At 37.4% G+C, this 26,168-nt stretch overlaps 1 protein-coding gene and 1 pseudogene across 2 annotated transcripts in view; one reads left to right on the top strand and one right to left on the bottom strand.

Annotated features, from left to right (window-relative positions):
* ILRUN (inflammation and lipid regulator with UBA-like and NBR1-like domains) overlaps positions 1–26,168 on the bottom strand; it is a 116,068-nt gene that overhangs the window by 47,864 nt on the left and 42,036 nt on the right. For both annotated transcript variants that reach the window (XM_037842663.1, XM_037842664.1), the window contains exon 2: positions 5,037–5,191. In XM_037842663.1, coding sequence (XP_037698591.1) covers positions 5,037–5,191 — 155 coding nt within the window. The remainder of the gene's footprint in view (positions 1–5,036; positions 5,192–26,168) is intronic.
* On the top strand, positions 14,574–14,880 carry LOC119539276 (annotated as a pseudogene).

The raw sequence follows: 26,168 nt of genomic DNA, 5'->3' as shown, positions 1-26,168 counted from the left end.
CAACCTATGACCAATAGCCTGCCTATCCATAAGAGGACACACATAAGGCAAGAGCAAGGCAGTTCCTCAAGAAGACACATGTTTCAGGTGACCCCAAGAAAAGCCAAACATCATGCTGAATCTACAGTACCTAAGAATGATGCCTGAGAAGAGATATGGAAATGAAACACAGTCTCACATCTTTGGGGGACTGCTTTTTCTACTTAGACAGTACATTTCATTGTCACCTGAACTTTTAAAGCTGACATTCAGAGTGAAAATGTATATGATTGCTCTCAGTTTTTCCATCAAGGCAAGAGAATGAAACACAAAAAAATTAACTTCAATGTTATTATTCTCATTTTAAAATTGTGTTTTGCAATTTGACTTTTCTTCTGGGGTCCTTAACTATAAAATGACCCATATTCAAGAGACTGAAAATATAAGAGGGGGCAGTCCGGACATGACAGGACTCTTAAGACATAGCATGCTTGTAATCTACCTCCTAGTGGTACTCTGGGATGCCTTAGTTCCTTGCTCTCAATGTGGCAGGCTGGTTTTGATATACCTGATAGCTCATTGCTGAAAAGGAACCAGAGACAGAAAAGCAACCAGAGCGCTAATGCTTAGATCTCAGCCCCAAAATGAACAGTGCTCTTTGTGGCCTTTGGGTCTTAAGCTGAAACAGGGGCCATTATATTCTGTCATACCCGTTAAATAAGGAAAAGAAATTTGCCCTCTTAAGTTAACACTGCGAAAAACAACCACAGCTGGTAGAAGCATTGTTGATGATAATACTGGCAATGCATGCAAATTCTGTGTTTCATACATGAGGCCTATGGCCTGGCAAAAACATACCTGTCTTAGGTCAAGAAAAACAGTAGCCGATAAAGAGCATAATAAAAATGTTGATCTCTTTAAAGACCAAGATTCAAGAGGAGAATTAAATTACTGCTATAGGGTTCTTTAAAGCACACACATACATATCTGTGTGTGATTTAAAGAATATATCTGTTTATATGAAAATCCAAGAATGTGTCTTTTTTTTAAACTTCCAAGAAAGCAACGAAAAGCAAGACTATCTAGGTAGGGAAAAGACTCAGCTATACTGGGCAGACAACCATAAGCAGCTGAGATGGTTGGTTTCTCCACTGTGCAAAAAAGGGAATGCTGCTACATTCCAGGTAAACCAAGTTAGTTGGTAAAATATCAAATGATACATGATACCTATTACTACTCAATGTTGTAGCTGGAAAATCTCTTAAAGAAACAATTGGAAGAATTATCCGCCATCAACTCTAAAGTGTTTATTTGCTATGAAGTAAAGAATCAGTCACCTGCCTTCTAAGAGTTATCAATAGTTCTCCATATATATATATATATATATATATATATATATATATATATATACACATTTCTTACAGCCACATCTGTTAGGTCAGCTAACCCTGAAAAAGTAAGAAATACTGATGCTTGACACAGAAGGAAGGGAAATACTGGTAAGCTGTTTGGACTACCAGGCTAAGCATACCTGAAAAGAGGATTAGAGAAATATAACACAATAGGGCTTCAAATTACGTCTCAGTTACAAACTGGTTTAATGGGTGATAGATCTATCTAAAAGAAAAGATAAACTAATCTGTGTTTTATGATTTTCCAAGTATCACAATCAAGCATACAATTAAGGCTGTGATTCTCCAATTATCATGGAACATAATTTTATTTTTTAAAAAAGGAAAAAAACCCTTCATATGGCAATTTTGAGAGAGAGATCACAAAAATCAAATAAAAGTATATCAGTTCTGGAGAGCCTGGAACTTATTAGGTATAAGTGATTGTAGATATAGTTTTAAGACAATAAGGAATATCCAAATAGTAACACAAAAGAAGATGAAGAGGTTTTTGTTTGTTTGTTTGTTTTGTTTTTTAACTCATGAGTTTACAGACTGCATTTCAAATTAAGCTTCATGAAGGTAGGGACCCTTCAATGATGTTATCACCATTTTCCCCAGTATCTAAATACAGTCACTGGAAAATAATAAAATTTGTTGAATGACTAAAGCAGAATTACCTCTTCTATAGTTATATTGAAGAGAAAGGTAGAAAATTAATGGGTCAAAAGAAAAATAGGGGAAATGGTTGTTCTTTTTCAAGTTACCTTCCTAACTCGTTTCAGATTCACCTTTATGTAGTTAAAAATAATGATGACTCTTGATCAATATATCCAAGCAACTCCCTCATATGACAATCACAACTGCTCATCAAAGTCAGAAAAACAGTAGGGTTATCATAACATGTGCAACTTAACTGTCACTATGGTGGTATAACAACTAAGAAACTAAAAGTGTTGGTATAGAGAATTTTGTCTACTCACATCTTTAAAGCAGAGGGACAGTTTCAAATTTTCACTTTAACCTCCAATTGTAAAGTTTCCTGCTCAGATTCTCCAATACTTCTATAGCAACAAAAGTTTGGATACTGGCATTCTGCATCTGTATCATTAAGTCTCAGTTTGGGTTTTCTATGGTCTGAACTTAAGGACTGTATTAGGAGTTTAATTTTTTAAAATGTGTGACATCTTCCTCTTTGGGGAGGCTGTTGAGACAGCTATATGTAGTTTCTATCAATCTCATCTGTTGTATATACAAATGCCTGGCCAACTAAAACATGACAACAGAGAGGTACCATGAAAATAAATTATTTATATACTTCTTTTTCAGTGAACACTTGCCTCTTAGGAGAGGTTATGAATGAGCATAGGAGTGCCCAAGAAGAGGCTGCCCTACTTCTGTGTTACTATTCTATTTCCAAAAAGGACAAGTTCAGATAGGATGATGCTGAAGTAATTCCCTCTCTCTCTCTTTAATAACATGCGTGTTACTCAGTTATGGGAGGCCCATTTCTCCTTAACCAAACAGAAAATATTCAGCTTGTAGATATAAAACCATTTTAAAACCGGTTGAACAATTTCCAGGAGAATAAAAAAAAACTGGCTGTACAAAGCATCTTCAAGGATAAAATCTCTAGCAAATATTGCCCAACCTTTCAACAGGTATTCAGGCATAAGAACTTCCATTTACAGGAAAAAAGGCCATAGGCTGAGGCTGCATTTAGGGAGTTCTACTAAGCAAGGGGGGGGTGGGGGTGCAGGGGTGGGGAGAGATCAGGCCCACAAATACAGATTTTCTTTCTTTGGGGTTCTGATTTGACATTCTAGCCATTATATATCCACATCCCCCTAAACTCCTATTAACCCCAAAAAATTGTCTAGTGAGTGGATATATCAAGAGGTTCTTTGAAATATAAAATGGTTATTCTGCAACAAGAAAATACTTTTAACATTTTGGCAGTATTCTAGTAACTTTCAAAATTTAAAAACACCAAAGAACTCATGGAAAGCCAGACTATAAGTAAGCAAGGTCTTAGTGTCATTTAAAATAAATAAAACTTTTGAATAAGTCATACTTTCCAAATAAGCTTCACTTATAAAAAATTACTCAGGCAAAGGCTTCAAAAGTATTTTTGATCAATAACAGCAGGTTTTAGTAATTCAGAAAAGAAATGTGATGAAAAGAACCCAAACTGAAGATACTATTTTGATGGTTAACAACAGGCAAAATTTTAGAAGGTGAGAAAAAAATTAGGCAAAGTAAAGAAAATCAGACTTGGAACAAGTAAAGATTTTTTTTAAAATAGAGAATATGGCTATTTCCCCATGTTACCACGTGCATACCAAACCACCAAAGCACCATTGTTATAACCAAAAGGGAAAGGACGAGAATGAAAATTTTACAAAGCCGTGGAGTCATCTACAACACTGGGTCAGTCAAGCTTATGTGCATTTGGTCAGTGACACTCCAAACCTTCATCCAAATGAAACTTACTTTCAAACTATGCCATAAAAAATAAGAACAACAATTAAATTTGGTACATTTATTCTTATATAAAATGCTAGCTTAGCCAGTCTTTCCCCCATCATAAAGAACTGAACTGTAAATAACGGCATAGTAAACTGAATCAAGAAAAAATCACTTTTATAGGTTTGTCTAAGCCCCCAGAGTTTTATGTCATCTCACATCAGATTACCTTACCAGATAGGGTCCCTAACACACACACACACACACACACACACACACACACACACACACACACACACACAGTTTTTAGCTATATTACTCCTTTTTGCCTGGTTTTCCCATCTCTGAATTTCTCTGAATGTCTTCATTAATAAAGGCAATTCAAAAGCACCCTCACCCAATCAGCATAAATTGTCATCAGATGGCAATGAACATAGACACTAAACCCATCCAAATGAAAAAAGTTATTAGAAAGAATTTAACAAGTAAATGTGATTATTAATATTAAATTAATATTTAATTGTTAATATTAATAATTGATATTAATTAAAATTAATTAAAAATTTTAATTTTTTCTTAAGCATGTAGTTGTTTTTTTAAACAATTTACCAGTCTTTCCATCCTTCCCATTCTGATCAAAATCCCCAACCTTCTAACCCTATTTTTCAAAGTGGCATTAATTTCTCAGATAGGTATCACAATGAACTTTCAGAGAACTGTCTTTGTGGTTCCAAAAAAAATGGGCTTTCAAAAGAGCATGCGCTCACAGCTCTTTCCAGTCACCTTGTTCTATCCAAGAATATTCCTATTCTAGCCTGTTGGAAATGACTGGAAGATTAATTACAGCAGAAATAAAATGATGCAGTAGAACTACACAGGTGGAGACAATACCACCATCACATACAGGTATAGTTCCTGGTTCCAGCCCTTATACCAAATAAACATAAAACTGTGTTTAGATACTGTCAAGTCATAGGTAGCTTGGAAGCATAATACCTATATTCTTCCTAATTCAAGGCAGGGAATATTTCATTAATGTTTGGTCTTCATGCCACCACAAGGAAATTCTACATCATGTATCAGAAAAATCTCAAAGTTACACAATCACATTTAAAACTTAATTTAAAACATTTTCTCATTTCTTTTAACTATCAAGGAAAAGGAACCTGAGCAAAGGAAAACTGCTCATTATACATTTACCAGAATTCTGGATCCGCCATGTTTTTATAAACTGTGTGTCAGGAGGTATGGATTCCCCTTCTCCTATGGTGACATCTTCAACAAAGGACATAGAGGGCACACTGATGTTTGGGCTCTCAAAGTCATAATAGGCGCCAATTGCTGCTTGCAGGTTCCTACAAATAAAGAGAAATGGCAACAGACTTCAATCCTGTACAGAGGACATTATCCTAAGATACTAATCATCAAACCAAAGAAGCTGGTTTCTTAGAGTTTGTCAAAGAACCTCAGGCTCCTTGTGCTTAAGTCTTCAGATCTACTGAGTCTGGCTGAAGAACAAAAGGAAACAACACCAGAACCAACAACCTTTGCGTTAGTTTCTTCCCAAGGTATTCCACATAAAAAGTATCAAACACAAGTACCATCAACACCGATACGAGAAAATCTCCTTCTCACCTACAAAGATAGCAAGTAAAGGTAAGGAAGAAATTGAGAGATCTCCTCTTTAACTGTGACTGTGGAATTCAAAGAAGCTCCACTTTAAAAAATATTCTAATTAATTTTTTGAAAGAGTAATGTATGAATGTGGTTCAAAGTTTCATATAGCGAAAATAACCAATTTTATCCCTTCTTCCACACACATAGGGGTAAACCATTCATATTACTTTCTTATATATCCTTCCAGAACTTCCTTATGACCATACAAACAAATATGATCTGATGTCATGTGAGACCCTGTAACTCAGTTTAGACCTGCTAGTCTAGTCAGCCTATCACCTTGATTGGTTGGAATAGATCTAGCACCTTCTACTTTTCCAGGTTTCTTTGTGCAGTAGCAGGCAGAACCCTAAGAGAAGACATGATAATTGATAGCATATTATACAATGCCCTTTGCTATATTCCCTTATCACTATATCTTGAAGACAATTCTATGTCAGGACACAAAGTTTCCTCATTGTTTTTTCACAGCTGTACCCATTGTATAGATGCATCATTATTTACCAGTCCACTTTTGAGTGTTTCCAATCTTTTACTCTTCCATAAATAATCTAAAGCACACACTGTTTTGAACAGATGCAAGTGCATCCATGGGATAAATTCCTCTAAGTGATATTGATGAGTCAGAGGGTATATATGCATTTGTGGTTTTAAAAGATATGTACAAACTGCCCTCAATAAAAGCTGTACACTTAATTTTTCCACCAAGGATGTATAAGAGTGCCTATTTCCTCTCTTGCTCATCAACAGCATTACTCCAATATTTTGGACTTTTGCCAGCTTGACAGGTAAAAAATAGCATCTAAATGAGGCTTTTCTCTTATTATGACAGAGGTTGAGTATCTTTTTACATGTTTAAGCACCATTTATAGTTTCTTTTTTGGAAACACCATTTTATAAATGTTGGTGTTCTTTTTATTTACTCACAAACAACCTTTAGTGAGAAGGAGCTACCAAGCACACAAACCAGAATCTCCAATTGAGCAGAATCACATGACTGACAGTTTGGTCCATCAGTGCCAGAAACCAAAGGCCACTAAGGGGTTTAAGTAAGCTGTGTTCATTACAGAGATCAAAGAAACTCTTGGTAATTATATTAACAGCTTCTCTTCTGGCTCTCTTCTGGCCTTACTCAAGCCAGTGACATCATCTCCAGTCCCCACAGTAGATAGCAATCCAAATTGCATTTTTTTAAACACACCCCAACCATAAGCCAATGGATCCAGTGGGTTGTTTTTAATTATGTACAAACATAGCATAAAACAAGCTCTGACAGTACACACCACTACACAACTGCTCAACAGACATACAATTAAAGCAAACACTTTTCTGCTGGGGATCCACCTACTCCTTCAGGTGTTTGCAGATGCCAGAAAGCAAAACTATATTTAGAGCAGCTGCCTTGGGTCAAGTCTCATGCAATGGTGGCCTGTTGCATTACAGTAATGACTGGAATTACAACACTATCAACTGCCTGCCTGTCACATGTGTGCTAACTAAAATTTACATGGTGCAGAGCTGGGACAGGGGCCAAAATGTGCCTGTTTACATGGCTGTTCAACAGGAAGGCTTGGACTTTAGTCTTCCCAGCAACTTCCTATCTAGCTGACAGTGATCCAAGGTGTGACTGGTCAAACTTGGGGAAGGCCAGGCCCTACAAACTGTCTTAGGAGCACATCTGGGATCAGCCTCAGACTTAAAAGATCAGAGATAAAATGAGGAAGAAAAAAATAAGCCTAGTTTGTATTTTATTATTTTTAAAACATTTTTAAAGATTGTGTGTCCACAGGTGTCCAGCACGTAGCCTGCTGAATTGTGTTTTTGTTCACTTGGCTATAAAATATGCCTGGGAGAAAAGAAATTTCTGCACGTAGGACAATCGCCAAGTCTTATCCCCAGGCTGAGTATATTTCACCATTTGGCTCTAATATTAGGACAAGACTTCAAGACCACTGCAGTAGGACCACTACCAAGTAAAAAGTCAAGCAACTTTATTTGGGCAGATCCAGTCCCCTTTTGTTAGAAGGAACTAGCCTTCTAACACGAACCAAAGCCTCCAATGGAATACAATCACACATCCTAATCCATCTCACAGTCAAAGCCAACAAAACTGCTTATTAGTACCTGTATTCTGCAGGAAATTCAGCCAGAGAAAGATTAAGAAACTTTTTAAAACCCGAACTGAAACTGAAAGTAGTGAATTGGAATTCTGGCAGGAAGCAGGAGTGGAGGATGACAAAGCAAACTGATTTCCTCAAGTTCAAGTTAGAAGGTGAATTTTTAGCCCAGCGGTGCCCTAACCCCCTAGGCAGGTATACAGCTCCAAATGTGGACACAGCTCCTGGACACTCAGACCATTTGGATTACTGGCCCGCTGGACTGAGCAACAGCAAGAACAGACAAATTCAGTTTCAGAACAAGTAGACATGATATCATATATTCCCATTCAAAACAACACACTCAGCTATTATTAGCCAACTGGAAATTCTACATGAAATCAAGCTGGCTGAGGTGATGGGAAAGGGAGAAAACTGACCCAGTATTCAGTCTAGCCTGAAAGTTTAAAATTCCAGGTTCCTTCTGTGCTTTCTTCACTCAAAAAAAAAATTTCTTTTTAAAAATCAGATCTCAGATGGATGAAAGCACCCCGAAGAACAAAGGGAGACAGTGGAACACAGTGGAAAGAAAAGCAGAGGCTTTATTTGGAGCTGGGCTTTATTTGGATTCAGCTCCTCTTGGCAGTGGAGCTTTGAGTGAGTGGCTAAGCTTCTATGTCAGTTTGCTCACCTGCCGAACTGGGTTGATACCACCTACCTCAATAAAGTTGGATGTGAAGATTACTTGAGGCAATATGGGTAAATTTCCTAGGTTAGCAATCATTCCAACTATTCAACAAATATTTAATTAATGAGCATATATTAGTGTACTAGGCCCTTGGCCAGGGGCTAGGCTAAAGCAGATAGCAAAATAGGCAAGGCCCCGCTCTCACCAAGTTTAAAGTCTAACAGACTGTAGCAAACAGCAGACACTCAAACAAGGGTAAATCCAACAGCCTCTCACACAGAGGCTATCAGCACAAGGCAACTATTCCTATCTGGGGTAAAAAATGGGCATCTTGCACAATACAGTTTCACCTGCACCGATAATCAGGTTAACCTGATTTGGAATAGAAGAATTTGGTGTCACTGATATATGGTTCTCTGATGAAATGCAATTTGTATCTCAGGAGCAACATCATCCAACCCTTACATTGCATAGGTTAGGCCACTGAGGCCATGACAGTAAAATAACTTGGCCCAGGCTAGGCAGTCAATTATTAGAACAAAACTTTGAACATACCAGAAATTTCTAATTATTTAAAGACACTCTGAAACCTGATTTTCTTAAGAATACATTAATTACCATCATGGGGAATTCAATAAATGAATTCATTGTAACCCTCTCAAGTTGAATTCTTGATAGGGACCGAAAAACTAACTTTACACATATTTACAAACAGAACATTTATTTTTTTTTTCACTCTTTTTTTTTAATTAATTAATTTATTTATTTATTTATTTTAATCTTCATTTTATTGAGATATATTCACATACCACGCAGTCATACAAAACAAATCATACTTTCGATTGTTTACAGTACCATTACATAGTGGTACATTCATCACCCAAATCAATCCCTGACACCTTCATTACCACACACACAAAAATAACAAGAATAATAATTAGAGTGAAAAGAGCAATTGAAGTAAAAAAGAACACTGGGTACCTTTGTCTGTTTGTTTCCTTCCCCTATTTTTCTACTCATCCATCCATAAACTAGACAAAGTGGAGTGTGGTCCTTATGACTTTCCCAATCCCATTGTCACCCCTCATAAGCTACATTTTTATACAACTGTCTTCGAGATTCATGGGTTCTGGGTTGTAGTTTGATAGTTTCAGGTATTCACCACCAGCTACCCCAATTCTTTAGAACCTAAAAAGGGTTGTCTAAAGTGTGCATAAGAGTGCCCACCAGAGTGACCTCTCGGCTCCTTTTGGAATCTCTCTGCCACTGAAGCTTATTTCATTTCCTTTCACATCCCCCTTTTGGTCAAGAAGATGTTCTCCGTCCCACGATGCCGGGTCTACATTCCTCCCCGGGAGTCATATTCCACGTTGCCAGGGAGATTCACTCCCCTGGGTGTCTGATCCCACATAGGGGGGAGGGCAGTGATTTCACCTTTCAAGTTGGCTTAGCTAGAGAGACAGGGCCACATCTGAGCAACAAAGAGGCATTCGGGAGGAGGCTCTTAGGCACAACCATAGGGAGGCCTAGCCTCTCCTTTGCAGCAACCGTCTTCCCAAGGGTAAAACCTGTGGTAGAGGGCTCAACCCATCAAACCACCAGTCCCCTAAGAACATTTATTTTTATACTTTGTATACATACATATGTCAGAAGATTACTGGTTATATAAAGAAAAGCCATGTATACTGAATATACAGTCAGGAACATCACCCAAAAATATGATGGCAGAAAACAGTTAAGAAAATTAGGAAATCAGAACTAAAGAAAGAATGCCAGAAGTCTAAGTGGTACCGCAGATTCTCAGGGAAATAAAATAAGATATATTCTCTCTACATTCTTTGAACAAATGAGAAACTCAAAATACATACATATTAAAAAAGAGAGAGAGAGAATTGGCTATCTTATTAGAATTCAAATTAAAATAAGAAAACAGAATAATGAATCAGTCCAGTTAGGCATGAGCAACTGCATCTTAGTACTTCAGGCAAGGTGATACTTACCCTGAAACACAGGGAGTTTTACTCACATGTGAAGGGTCAGTGATATTGCAACCAGAAACTACAGAGGTCTTAATATCTCTAAATGACCAAAAAGGTAATCTGATTGATAAAGGATCAACAAAATAGATGTCACTACTAACTAGGGCATTACATGGAAAACAATGGAAAAGAACAAAAAGAATGCCAAAAGATAAGTATTTGTGACTGGTATGAATTTCAAGGCCTAGGAAGAAACTTGAGAATTTCATTAAAAGAGAAAGGTGGCTGCAGGTAAGGAACGGGAGTTGAAGCAATTGAAGACTGTCAACATTTTCAAGCCTAAAAATTAATTCATGGATTTAATACGTGAATACAGCAAGAAAAAAGAAAGAATTTGGGGTAGATTTCATTAAGAGGTAGACAAAGTTCATACCAAAATTTACCCACTTGTTAAAGCCATAGCAAGTACAAGATCGATTCTTCTTTCTTCTTTTTCTGTTTATTGATCCTTTTATTATTTTTTAGAACTGACCCTTCTAACTATCATCAGCAGCTATACCCTTTTCCAAGTAAAAAGTAAAAATAGCATTCTGCTGCTGTTCTAGATTTAAAGTGACATTCCACAGAAGAATTGAGAAAGCTTCCAACCCAGAATTTTCCATCCATCCCTGAGAGACAGACCTTTAAACTGGAAAAAAAGCAGAGCTAAGGGAACTGACTCAGTCCTAGCTATTTCCCACAGCAAATGTGGACACTAAAAATTTGAACTATAATACTATTAGAGTTCATTATTACTAAGTGGAATGTCCCAGTATGAATTGGACAAGTAGTGAACTAAAGTTTTAAGGGAGTCTATCATCAGAGGCTTATGATTATTCCACCCCTAGGCAAACCCCCAGTCCAAAAAATGGCACCTTACTGGAAGCAGAAGGTTAAAGCAGAATAGCCCCAACAAAGAAAACCATGCCCTACTCCATTCCTACATCCTCTATGGCCCTCTCAGGGATGGCCCTAAAGGACATCAGACATAGGGAATCTTTCTGGAGTCAGCAAGACCAAGGTCTTCAGTCACCTTCCAGTGAAATGAGTTAACAGGGGACCAAGCTGATTCTATCTTACTGCCTCTCCCAACAAAAAATGGTATATGTTATGTATTCTTTCTGCTTATATCCTCAGGACTGAAAACAGTGCCCAGCACATACAGGGTGCTCATAAATGTTTGTTCAATGAATAGAGTAGTGTTCAATATGTATTATTTTTCCTATCTCCTTTTTATCTGGATTTCCTCTCACAACTGTGTATTAGGCTTACAAGGGAACAACAAAAAATACGTAATTTAGCCCAAAGATTACTGAATCATGAAAATTTATATTTGGATCAATCAAGACCAAATTAGGGAAAGCATGGCTATCACCCAGAGACCTTCAGCTGGTGGAATGGAGATTCCATGACAGTAAGTATCACAGCTGAAAGTGACTTGGGGTGGGGGGAGGAATGAGATCATCTGTCCTTGTTACTTCTTTAGGCAATGCCCTCACTTTCACAAAGGACTCCTTAGTACAAAATGAGGTGATCCCAGAGCTGACTGGGTGAAGGGGAACAGGGAATTAGGAACTGGAACTGAGTGTTCCTTTCATAGCATCTGGTCTATAAACTACACATTTAAGAGCTTTAGAAAGTCATGATTCTCCTCAACTGAAATAGAAGACCACTGCAAACACTAAAATAAAACTTACACAGAAAGAAACCTAAAGGTATTTTGAGTCCCTAGTTCTAGTTGTTCCTGAAGCCCAAACACATTTCTGTGCTTAGGTTCTGTGTAACATAACATCTTTAAAATAAACTCTCCTTTTAGCATTATCTCGTTTGAAGTGAGTTTGTTTACTTGTAACATGTAATGAATGGGTCCTAATTAATTCAAAACTGCATAGTACCTTCCAGGGATAATGTATGTATGCCTGGCATAAAGGCTGTGAAGAGAGACAGAACAGGAGATGGAAAGGTAAGTTAAAACTTAATTTAGGTGGGAAAAATGTGCCTCATTAAGAAATTTGGCTTTACTCCTAAAAGCAAAAGAGAGAACTTAAAGGTTTTTAAAAAAATACTTTATGGATACAATTCACATAACTTAAAATTCACCCATTTCAATTGTACAATTCAACAACTTTTAATAGTTAATGAATTGCACAATCATCATGTTTTAGAAAATCATCATGTATTAAAACATTTTCATTTTTCCAATAAGATCCCTCATATTGATAGCCACTGCAATCAAGATGTCACAGTAAGACCCTCCAGGGATCTGATCCCCTATGGAAACTTTGTTGAACAACAAGCAAAAGTGGCAAAGACATCTTTCTCAAAGCTCTAGAAGCAGTAAAAGAGTTAGAGTAAGAAGACGAGTGTCAAATCAAGAAAAAGGCAACTTAAAACTGTAGGAAAACCATTTGTACTGGCCTGTCCCGCATCCTCACACCACCTCAATAAAGAACTGGGGCACTCCCCACTACATGTCCCTGGTACAAGTTCTGGAGGGAAAAGAGTAACCCTCACGCATGTATTTGATGCATGGCTGTCTATGTCAATCTGTCTAGCAGCAGACTGAGGGCTGCACACTTTCCATCCCAGAACTTGCCTGCAAATAGAGGCGGCTCACAGAGCTCTCCTGCAGAACACTGTAAAACAGTCAAACTGCAGCTGCATAGATGAGGCAAATTGCAGGGCAATGATTGTTGACTGTTTGAGCATCCAGTGCGGTGCCTGGGACCAACAGGAAGCAGTTTCCTGGAAAGAAGGGGACATTTGGATCTGTGTACACAGGGATATTCATAGGGCCATATGCCTAAAACAAGACAAACGCCCAGAAAAGGAGAGGGAGTCCAAACACTTTTGCCCCAGGCTATTCTCTAAATTGTTTGTATGGATAAGCTCTGAAGCAGAACATTCCCACAGGCCAATCTTCAAAACCTGGAAAAGGTGGTGGGGTTTTTTTTTTTCCTTTCTTCTTTTTTTATAAGTTCCTGGCATTCAAGGAAATTTCTATCATAACACTAGCTGAATAGCTGAATACAAGGTTAAAGAACACTAGTCTCACTGTCTAAATTCCAGAGATAATACATTAAAATATAAACAAAAACAAAAACAAAAAACAGGCACAACAAAAGATACATCAAAATAGGAAATTACAGAGATAGTCCACGCAAAGTAGAAATAGCATTAGAAACCAACAAGAAGGACATACCAGACAAATATCTTGAAAACTGGTCCTGAATATACTTAAAGAGTTAAAAGAAAACATGGACAAAGAGTTAAAGGAAACCAGGAAAACAATACATAAACACAAAGAGAACATCAATAAAGAAACAGAAATCTTGAAAAGGAACCAAACAGAGCTGAAGACCACAGCAACAAAAATAAACAATTCCCTAGAGGGGTTCTCAACAGCAGAATGGAGCTCACAGAATTAAGAATCAGTGAGCCTTAAAATAAGACTATTGAAACCATTCACTCTGAGCAGAGAGAAAAAAGAATGAAGAAAAAAGAATGAAAAAAATGAACAGAGCCTGAGAGATCTGTGGGACACCATCAAGCATACCAAGAAATATGGGAGTTCCAGAAGGAGAACAGAGAAAGGGGCAGAAAGAATAGTTGAAGAAATAATGGCTGAAAATTTTCCAAATCTAACAAAAGACATGAGTATACACATGCAAGATGCTAAAAACTCCAAATAGGATAAACCCAAATAGACCCACATTGTGGTATATTATAATCAAATTGTTGAATACCAAAGATAAAGAATTCTGAAAGCAGCAAGAGAGAAGCAACACGTCATGTACAAGAAGGCCTCAATAAGATTAAGTGCTGGTTTGTCATCAGAAACCATGGCAGCAAGAAGGTAGTAGAATGGCACATTTAAAGTGCTGAAAGCAAAAAACTGCCAACCAAGAATCCTGTATCCAGCAAAACTGTCTTTCAAAAATGAGGTAGAGATTAAGACATTCCCAGATAAACAAAAGCTGAGGGAGTCTGTGACCACTAGATTGGTCCTACAAGAGACTGTGAAGATAATTCTGCAAGTTGAAAGAAAGGACAAGAGGATAATAGATGAAAGCCACTAGAAGATATAAAGATCTCCAGTAAGGGTAACAACAGAGGTAAATGTAAATGCTAGTAGTATGTAGTTTGGTTTTTATGTATGTAGTTTTGGTTTTAAACCCCACTTTTTACTTCCTACAGGTTCTAAAATGCAAATGCAGAAGTAATGTAGTACTTATGCTAAGAGAACACTGGTGAAAGGATGGTGTGCGAGAAATGTGAAAAGAAACTCAGTACTGTCATCACTCCAGATACTTGGAAAGATGGTATAAGGAATACCACAGAAAGTGGTGAAAGAAAGCTGAATGAAAACAAAGCTTTGAAATTAAAAAAAGCAAGACTTGATCCATATGGAAAGAATAAAGTCCCCACTTGGAGAATTTGTAGACGTTCTGTGCACCAACCAGGTTCTCATTACTTTCAGGGCTGTGCCTATAAAAAGGGGATCTGTGCAATATGTGGAAAAAAAGGTTCTGAATACCAAAAACTACAAGCAAACATCTGTCTAGTTGTAATGAAGTTTCTGGCTTTCTATATGATTTTACTTTCTGCTTTGAATTTTTTAGGCATAACATAGATATTTTAGTTTAAAATAGCATGTTTCAAGACAGGTAATTAAGTTTAAACCAGGTAAATTAATCGGTATTCATTCTTTTGCTCTCAAGAAGTTCCCTGAACAGTAAAAAATATAACTAGTCTTCTGCCTTAAGTTGTTATTTTCCTTACAAGCATTTTATCAAACTGGAATAAATGACAAATCTAATGAAAAAAATTTCCAGTTCTATATGCACTTTTTATTTAATATTGTTCATATAATTCTTATTTTCCCCTCCTTCCATGTTATTTATAGATATTGCAAGGTGAGATTATTGATATTTTGCTCTGAACTTGGTATCTAAGCTTATAATCCTCACCTCATTCCCTTATTGGTTGCATAGTTCCTAAAACCAGCAGTTCCTTAATTAATTGCAGTTTTACAGGGTATTTAAATGTTTGAGACAATTATTGCTGAATGGTCCCTTAGTAAATTAGCCCATACCTCAAATCAAAGACAAGCTGGATTTGTGATTTTTAAAAATTGTTCTTGAAGCCACAGTAACTGTTCCTTTCAAATAACCCCCACGTGTCCAGATGCATGCACTGTATTTCAGAACAATGCATATACACATATTACCTTGAATTCAGACTGTCATGAAAGACAGAAGAACAGTGTGTCCATCATGATATGTCATGAAAATGAGTCACCACTCCTTGGGAAAGCTCTTTGAAGCAGAAGCCAAAATTTCTGAAACCTACCCACCCCCCCCCCAAAAAAAAACAAAAAAAAACACAAAAAAACAAAAAACAGGAGGAGGAAAGATGGAGGAGGAGAAGAAGGAGAAGAAGGAGAAAAAAGAAGATAGAAGAAGAAAGAAGAAGAGAAGTAATGATAATTCAGTGGTTTTGGACTCACAATGAAGAACTATGCAATTCTGACAAGAACCACCTAAGGTGGAGGGATGGAGGGGTACAAGAACATATTTGTGTATACTATTGAAGTTAATTTGGTGTCAAAGCAAACGAGATTATTGTTATGGATTCAGGATGTTAAATTTAAGCTCCATGGAACACAAAGAAAATAATGGAGAATACACAAGCTCATAAGACATAAATTAGAGTACAAGTTGCCAGGGGTGGCGGCCACAGAGAATGGGGAGTCAATACGAAATGTTGTAGAGTTTCTATTTCTATTTATGAGAAAGTTTTAGTAATGAAAGGTGGTGAAGACACTATAACTCTTGAATGTGATTAATCCCAGTGAATGGTATGCTTGGGAATGGTTGAGGTGGGAAAGTCTGTGTATAGGTTCCTATGAATGAATGAATGAATGAATAGAAAGACAGACAGACTGAAGAGACAATGTGACAACTAAAGGCAATACATGATCCTGGATGGGATCTAACAAGGGAGAGAGAAGACTCAAAAGGACATTACTGGGACACAGGAAAAAACTGGTAAGTTGACTGCAAGTTTTATGTCAAAGTTAAATTTCTTGAACTTGATAACTGCACTTAAGATGGTTACATATGTGAATATCCTTTTTCTTAGGGAATGTACATGGCAGTATCGTCTTCAAAGCATATGATGTATACAATCTACACTCAAGTGTTTCTGGTGTATCTGGATATCTGGCAGGAATAGGGGTATGCTGGAGTTCTCTGTGGGTGTGTATTATTTTTGTGATTGTCCTGTAAGTGTGAAAGTAGTTCAAAACGTAAAAAGTTTACAATTAAAAAATAAATAAATGATACCAATCTTAGACCTTAAAAAAAAAAGTTTAGAGAAGGAAAAAAAAAGAAAAAATACAACATAACTCCAGGTCATGCATTATTTATTTAAAAAACAAAAAACAAAAAAAAAACCCTCATGCCTATTTACAATCAATACCTATTCCCAATCCAAGGCCCAGGCAACTAGTAAACTACTTTCTTCTTTTTAAAAGATTTGCCTTTTCTAGTCATTTCATACAAATGGAATAAATATGTTATTACACATCTCTGACTTCTTCCACTTAACATAATGTGGGTTCTTTTTGTTTTATATACATACATATATATATATATATATATATATATATATATATATAAATTTAATTCATCATTTATTCTTTTGGCAAACATCAGACAATGTGAGCAAAACTATACCACTTACTATAATTACACACACTCTTTTGCTTTATGCAAGTTGTAAACATTAAAGTGGATAAATTCTTGACTAAAGACATATTTCACAAATCTGGCAGATACTTTTCTGAGTTAGGACAAAAGAAAGCTTATGAAATTTCCAACATAATGTGGTTTTGAAGCTCATTCTTGTTGTATTATGCATCAGTACTTCATTTCTTCTCATTACTGAGAAACAATACATTGTTTGGATATATCACACTTTGCTTACCCATTCACCACTTGATGGACATTCCCCACTCCCCATTCCCAATTTTGGGCAATTATGAATAATGCTGCTATGATCATTCACAGCACCTAGATGTTTCTAAGCATGGTGGTGATGTGATCAAATCTGTTTTCTAAAAAGATAAAATCTGTTAGATATGCAGAAAATAATTTGAAAGAGGCAAATATTAGTAAGAAGACCAATTAGAGGGATATTTTTGTTCTTCAAGTATAAAAAAGAAAGGCTTGAACTAAGACCACAGCAGTGGAGATAATGACAAAAATATTCAGCAAACAAAACTGATAAAACTTACACAAAGGACAAAACCAGTTGAGGCAGAATTTGAGTATAGCACTGAGTATAGCTATATTTGAGTATAGCTTGCTCAAATAGGTAATGAGATGCCATTTTATAAGAAACAAAAACCTAAAAGGGAAGAGATTTGGGGAGGGGGAAAAAACAGAGTTTATATGCCAGGTAAGATGTTTCAACTCCCTAGGTTTTTTGGGTTGTTCCTCGTTCTGTTAGTCTGCAATCTCCTGGTCATTTGTTTTAAGAATCCTGTTCCCTACGTGTACCTGATTACCATCAACAACATTGTCTTCACTGATTTGGGGGCCAAGATATTAAGTAACCTTTTACCCAATTAAGAGAGTGCCACAATATTTAAAGTATCCACTTTTCTTGGTCTCGGCCAAATGGAAGTAACCATCCTCTGAAATACTTTCTATCTTGGCCAAATCCTCACTACTGAGCTTCTTACAAATGGAACCACAAGAACCCTTATGACTACCTGCTGCATCCAGTCAAAAGCATTTTTGCAATTGTTTAAAAGAAAAAGCACCAAGCATGATTCTTTTAACTTAATCTCATCCCCACCAACTTCTTTCCTAACTTTGTAAGCATTACAAAATATCTACGTATTCACTTGTTCACCCAAACACAAAGTCCCCATTGCTTTGTTACTTGTCTAAATATTAAAGAAGAAAAAAACTAGAACATTTATTGTCTTTTTACTACTGAGTTTCAAGCAGTGAGCCAGGTACTTCACAAATACTGCACATTTATTCTGCCCAACAACTCTGAAAGATAGCATTTTCCCATTTCACAGATGGGAAAAAAACGGGGGTCGAAAAGAATAACTTAACACAAGGTCACACCACCACTAAGCGGCATGACAAGATTTGAACCAGTCTATCAGGTTTCTTGTTGAATTTCATGAATCAAAATACGATAGCAGTAGAAACAAAACCTTCTCTTCTAGATCATTTCTAGGTGGATTTTGATTTTCTCCATTCTACCAAAGATCTACATATTCAGTCATTTTTACTACTTTCCTCTTGCCTCTGCAGATTCTTAAAATCTAGTTATATCCAAAACAATTTTCATGAATATATCTGCTAACAGCCCCAAACTCTTATGGTCAAGTTTGTGAAATTTCTGTGAATTCCATTCTAATACACTAAAATCTATCTAATAATCAGCATATAAATTAGGAACTATTTCTAGGTATTTAACTCTTTAATTTTTCTACAAAAAGCCAAAAACTCAATGATTTAGCATATATAATGCCTAGCACAACGCCTGGCTCACAGCACACACTCAATACTTACTGAATAAATAATTCTCATGAGAGAAAGAAAATCAATCTAGTATTATATTTTATTCATTTCAATAATTAGAATTCAAATAATAATGAATATCAAGAATATGAAACTATTCAATAACTAACAAACCCAAGTATAAATAAATTTCAGCTTTAGTCATTTCATTCAACAAGGAATCTTGTTGAATGAAATGTGAGTCTTGTTGAATGAAACGTACCAGGTAATTACTACATACTAGGCACCTATGTACCACACAGTATTCTAGGCACTGCAAATACAGAGGTGAACAAGACAATTAAGACCAAATCAGGAAACTAAGATGGCGGCTAGGTGAGACAGGGCAAAAAACACCTCCGTGAAAAACACTAGATAAAAACCAGAAAGTGACCCAGAATACCGGTTACAGCGATGCGCCAACTGGACAAGTTCTGCTAGTATCACAGGGGCCGTATACTTGGTGAAACCAGAAGTCTGCATTCTGAAACGAGTGAGTAAGCTGGCTGGAAGACCCGCAGCCGTGTGGTGTTGTGGGGAAGTCAGTGCTTGGCATTTGGAGACTGACTGGCTCTTTTTTTTAAAAAAAAAAAAAAAAAGGGAAAAACCCAGGAGCGGCTGCAGTTGTGGCAGTGGGAACCACGCAGTAAAACACAGCAAGAGGGGGCTGGGCCGGCTTCTCTTTGTCTAGCCTGGAGGATAGTCCGCTGCAGATACCCTCGGGGCCGGGGAAACGGAGGGGAGAGCTGGAAGCTGAAAGAAACCCTGTGGCTTGCAGCTGGCTCCCCAGAGGGCTGGATAAACTCCTGCCTGGGGGCGTGCTCACAGCCCAGAGCCCCACCAGTTGTCTCGGAGCTGGGAAGGAGGAACTGTGCTAGGAGGAGGGGGTTGAGACGCCCCGTTCGGCCATTTTTGCTTCAGGCTGAGAGCGCCACTGCACGGCCCGGCGGCCCAGGGCTTCACTTGAGGGACGGCGCACACTGGTGACGTAGCACGGCATTCCCTCGGCTGAGCTCCTGGAGGATTGCGGCCGGGAGGGGGGACCCGCTCGGAGAACCCAGGGACTCTATGCCAAGTCCGGTGATTTGTGGGACAGCGAGAGAGAGGGTCTGAGGCTGAACTGAAATGAAGGCTTAGACTCTTACGGCGGCCTTGAATCTCCGGGAACCTGGGGGATTAGAATATTAAAGCTGCCCTTCCTCCCTGGCCGCCCGTATACACGTCCAACATTCCAGCAACACACTCAAACTGAGTTCTCCAACTGAACCCCACAAGAATCATTTCCCCACACACCGCGGGGACAAGGTGGAGAACTGATTTCAGGGGTACAGGTGATTTGCAGATGCCATCTGCTGGTTAGTTAGAGAAAGCGTACGTCACCAAACTGTGTTTCTGAAAAATCAGATCGATATCCTTTTTTTATACAACTTGAAGGAACCCTATCAAGCAAAAGCAAATGTCAAGAGGCCAAAAACAACAGAAAATCTTAATGCATATGATAAAACCAGACGATATGGAGAACCTGATCCCAAACACCCAAATCAAAATATCAGAAGAGACACAGTACTTGGCACAATTAATCAAACAATCACAATCAAGGAACAAAAACATGGCACAGGATATAAAAGACATGAAGAAGACCATGGAACAGGATAAAAGGGACATAAAGAAGACCCTAGAAGAGCATAAAGAAGAAATGCAAGATTAAATAAAAAAAATAGAAGATCTTATGGAAATAAAAGAAATTGTTAGCCAAATTAAAAAGACTCTGGACACTCATCATACAAGATTAGAGGGAGGTGAATGATGACTCAGTGTCCTAGAGGTCCACAGAACAGAAAATGAAAGAACAAAAGAAAGAATGGAGAAAAAAAATCAAAAAAATCAAAATGGATCTCAGGGATACGACAGATAAAATAAATAGTCCAAATTTAAGACTCATTGGTGTCCCAGAAGGGGAAGAGAAGGGTAAAGGTCTAGAAAGAGTATTCAAAGAAATTGTTAGGGAAAACTTCCCCAACCTTCTACACAATATAAATACACAAAGCATAAATGCCCAGCAAACTCCAAATAAAATAAATCCAAATAAACCCACTCTGAGACATATTCTGATCAGACTCTCAAATACTGAAGAGAAGGAGCAAGTTCTGAAAGCAGCAAGAGAAAAGCAATTCACCACATACAAAGGAAACAACATAAGACTAAGTTGTGACTACTCAGTGGCCACCATGGAGGAGAGAAGGCAGTGGCATGACATATTTAAAATTCTGAGAGAGAAAAATTTCCAACCAAGAATACTTTATCCAGCAAAACTCTCCTTCAAATTTGAGGGAGAGCTTAAATTTTTCACAGACAAACAAATGCTGAGAGACTTTGCCAATAAAAGACCTGCCCTACTTCAGACTCTAAAGGGAGCCCTACCAACAGAGAAACAAAGAAAAGAGAACGAGATATAGAGAATTTTAACAGACATATATAGTACCTTACATCCCAAAGCACCAGGACACTCATTTTTCTCTAGTGATCACGGATCTTTCTCCAGAAGGGACCATAAGCTGGGACATAAAACAAGCCTCAATAAATTTCAAAAAAAAATTGAATATACTCAAAGCACATTCTCCAAACACAATGGAATACAAATAGAAGTCAATAATTTTTGAACTGTAACTCCACTATTTACTTCCTACATGATATAAAATGCACAAACTCTAATGATAAATCAGTGGTTTTGAACTCAAGGTAAAATACGTAATTTTAGACAACTATATAAAGGTGGGGGAATGGAGGAGTATAGGAACATAGTTTATGTGTCCTATTGAAATGAAGGTGGTATCAAAGAAAAACAAGATTGTTATGGATTTAAGAGGTTAACCTTAAGCCCCACAGTAAACACAAAGAAATTATTAGAGAATATAATCATAGAGATGAAAAGTAGAGTATGGGTTAAGAGAAATGGGGGAAGGGGCAATGGGGAGTTAAGAAATGAGTGTAGGGTTGCTATTTGAGGTGAAGGGAAATTTCTAGTAACGGATGGTAGGAAAGAGCATTACAACATTCTAAATGTGATTAATCTCACTAATGGAAGGCTAGGGAGGGGGTGGAATGGCAAGATTTAGGCTGTATATATGTCTCCACAATTGAAAGAAAAAAAAAAAAAGACAGTCTAAATAGATGACAATTGAATCCCAAGGATGAACCTGGATGGGATTGAAGGATGGAGGACAGGAGACTCAAAGGGTCACAGTTGAGACATAAGGAAAAGGAAATATAGAATGTAAGCTTTGTATCATTGTTGAATCTCTTGTACCTCTTAGCTACGCTTAATGGTATTGCATAAAAGAATGTTCTTATTCATGGGAAGTGTATATGTGCATTACAGTGTTCGTTCAAGGGTGTGAGCAGCTAGCTCTCATATGTTCAGAAGACAGAGCAATAGATGTTGGATGATAGATAGGGAGGGAGGGAGGGAGGGAAAGAAATAGCGATGTGACAGCATGTTAAAGTTGGTGGATTGGGCTATCGGGGGAGGGGGGTCAGGGTATGATGGAATTCTGTATATGGGGTTAGTACTGTTTTTGCAACTGTTCCTATAACTTTGAATTTATTTCAAAAAAAAAAAGACCAAATCAGGAATAAAGACAGCAGAAATGACATATACAGACTTGTGGAAATCAGAGGCACTCTTATAAAATATACATGGCGAGATGAAGAGACACACACTATCACAAATACATATGGAGAGTTGACAAAATGAAAAAGACAGGCCACTATTTTTAACATTTTATTTAAAAATAAATTCCACTTTTTCACGAATCTGGCGCCGAAAGCGAAGAAGAAAGCTCCTGCCCCTCCCAAAACTGAAGCCAAAGCAAAGGCTTTGAAAGTCAAGAAGGCAGTACTGAAAGGCGTCCACAGCCACAAGAAAAAGATCTGCACTTCACCTACATTCCAGCGGCCCAAGATGCTGCGCCTCAGAAGACAGCCCAAACATCCTCGGAAGAGCGCCCCCAGGAGAAACAAGCTTGACCACTATGCCATCATCAAGTTCTCCCTGACCACTAAATCAGCCATGAAGAAGACTGAAGACAACAACACACTTGTGTTCATCATGGATGTCAAGGCCAACAAGCACCAGATCAAACAGGCTGGGAAGAAGCTCTATGACATTGACGTGGCAAAGGTCAACACCCTGATCAGGCCTGATAGAAAGAAGGCGGCATAGGTTCGACTGGCTCCTGATTATGATGCTTCGGATGTTGCCGACAAAATTGGGATCATCTAAACTGAGTCCAGCTGGCAAATTCTAAATATAAGTTTTTTGACCATTAATAAACGAATAAATAAATAAATAAATAACTTCAGACTTAGAAGAAAGTTGAAAAATATTTTTTAAATCCTATACATCCTTCACTGTTTTCTCAATGTTAACCTTTTTATTTTACCCATTTATTCTTTTCGCTCACTTGTATGTATTATGATGAATATATAGGATTTTCTGTATCCTATAAGCAAATTTAATATGTATACACACACACACAAACATATATATTTCTGAGCTATCTGGGAATAAATTGCAGACATGATGTTCCTTTACTCCTAAATATTTCTTAAAAACAAGTATATTTGTTTACATAACTACAATACAATTATCAAGACAGGAAATTCACAATGATACAGTATAATCTATAGACCATAACATTTGGTTGTCATGTCTCCTCAGTCTCTTTCACAAGCCCTCAGTATCTTTTACGTTGATGACCTTTTTTTTGGAGAGGACAGGCCATTTATTTTTATAAACCATTCGTCAATTTGGGTTTCTCTAATGTTTCCTCATGATTAGATTCAAGTTATGCATTTTGGCAAGAATACCTTACAAGGATGAATCTTGACACCACTCTTTCTGACTTCATAAGTTAATGAAAAATAAGTAATTTAAAGTTAACTATGTAATAGTTAAGAAACAACTACTTTTCTTAAACGCCCACCACTTTTTTTTTTAAATTCAGTTTTACTGAGATATATTCACATATCATATAATCATCTGTGGTGGACAATCAACTCTTCACAGTATCATCATATAGTTGTGCATTAATCACCCTAAGCAATTTCTGAACATTTTCCTTACTCCAAAAAAGAGTAAAAATAAGAATAAAAACAAAAGTAAAAAAGAACACCCAAAGAATTCCATTCCCCCTGTCCCACCCTACTTTTCATTGAGTTTTTGTCCCCATTTTTCTACTCATCTATCCATATACTGGATAAAAGAGAGTGGGAGCCACAAGGTTTTACAATCACACAGTCACAACGTATAAGCTATGTAATTATACAATCATCTTCAAGAATCAAGGCTACTGGGTTGCAGTTTGACAGTTTCAGATATTTCCTTCCAGCTATTCCAAAATACTAAAAACTAAAAAGGGATATCTAAATAGCACCTAAGAATGCCCTCTAGAGTGACCTCTCAACTCCATTTGAACTCTCTGTCGCTAAACCTTATTTTGTTTCATTTTGTCTCCCCCTTTTGGTCAAGAAGATTTTCTCAATCCCATGATGCCCGCCCGGTCCATCCCTGGGAGTCATATGCCGAGTTGCCAGGGAGATTTATACTCCTGGGAGTCATGTCCCACATTGGGGGGAAGGCAGTGAGTTCACCTGCCAAGTGGGCCTAGAGAGAGGGCCACATCTAAACAACAAAGAGGTTCTCTGGGAGAGACTATTTGGCACAATAATAACTAGGCTCTTAGGCACAATTATAAGTAGACTTAGCCTCTCCTTTGCAGTAACAAGCTTCACAAGGGCAAGCCCCAAGATCGAGGGCTCATCCTACTAAATTGTTAGTCCTCCATGTTTGTCAGAATATCAAAAATAACCTAGGTGGGGAAGTCCAGCATTTCTACATTGCCCCCCCCCCCCCCCACTTTTTAACCTTTATTTTTTAGAAATCGCTCTGCAGTTTTTGGAAATGAAGTGTCATGAGCTCTATAATTTAAAGTGGTTCAGAAAAATTGAGATAAACAAATATGGGAAAATATTAATTTTTGTATCTAAGTGGCTATGGTAGACAGAATAGTGATTCCCAGAAGATGTTTATGTGCTAATCTCAGGAACCTGTGCATACAGCACATTACATGGTAAAGAGGAATTAAGGTTGCAGATGGAATTAAAGTTCCTAATCAGCTGGCCATAAGATCGGGAGGTTAACCTAGTGGGACCAATGAAATCACTTCTTTACAAGTGGAAGAGTTAAAAAAAAAGAAAAAGTGGAAGAGAGAATTGGAAAAGAAAACAAGAGTTGGTAGTAAGATGGATCCACACAATATGCTGGCTTTGAAGATGGAGAAACAGGGCCATGAGCCAAGAAACACAAGTGGCTTCTAGAAGTGGGAAAAGACAAGGAAACAGTTTCTCTTCTAGAGCCTCCAGAAGAAACACAGTCCTGGTGACACCTTTGTTTTAGCCCAGTGAAAACCATTTAGATTTTCTGACCTCCAGAACTGGAAGATAATCAATATGTGTTTTTTTTAGCTACTAAATTTGTGGTAATTTATTACCACAGCAAGAAACTAATACAATAGCCATTCATTGTATTATTCTTTCTACTGTATTATTCTATTTCACTGTATATTTGAAAATAATCATAAAAAGAAAAAAAAACTATGACTATGAAAGCAGAATAAAGAAAAATTATAAGAAAAAAGTGCTTTTTTGATAAGTAGTTTCCTTTATAACTGTTTTCAAGAATTCAATTTCCTGCTAAAGATGCTGTGATGGTTAGGTTCATGCGTAACTTGGCCAGATGATGGTGTCAAGATGTCTGCTCAAGCAAGCACTGGCCTAACCATTACTGCAAGGACATTTGTGGCTGGTTAATAAACCAGAAAGCTGATTTATTAAATCATCAGTAAATCGACTCCAGCTGTGAGATCATATCAATAAAGGGTATGTCTTCCTCAGTGAGAGAATTCAATCAGCTGGATTTAATCCAATCAGTTGAATACTTTTAAAGGAGAAAGAGAGACGACCTTCACGTCTATGGCTGGCCAGCAAAGCATTTCCCAAGGAATTCACTGTACACCTTCATCGGAGTTGCCAGTTTGCTGCCTGCCCTACAGAATCTGGACTCATGCATCCTCACAGTTGTGTGAGACACTTATAAAATCTTGTATTTACAGATATCTATTGTTGGTTCTGTTTACCTAGAGAACCCTAACTAATACAGCTTGGGTCCAGAACTGGCTCTTGGGAAACAGAATCTTAAAATGGGC

This window comes from Choloepus didactylus, chromosome 7 (assembly GCF_015220235.1).
Source record: "Choloepus didactylus isolate mChoDid1 chromosome 7, mChoDid1.pri, whole genome shotgun sequence".
NCBI lineage: Eukaryota > Metazoa > Chordata > Mammalia > Pilosa > Megalonychidae > Choloepus > Choloepus didactylus.
Note: the sequence above shows the minus strand (reverse complement) of the source record. Positions and strands in the feature narration are given on the sequence as shown.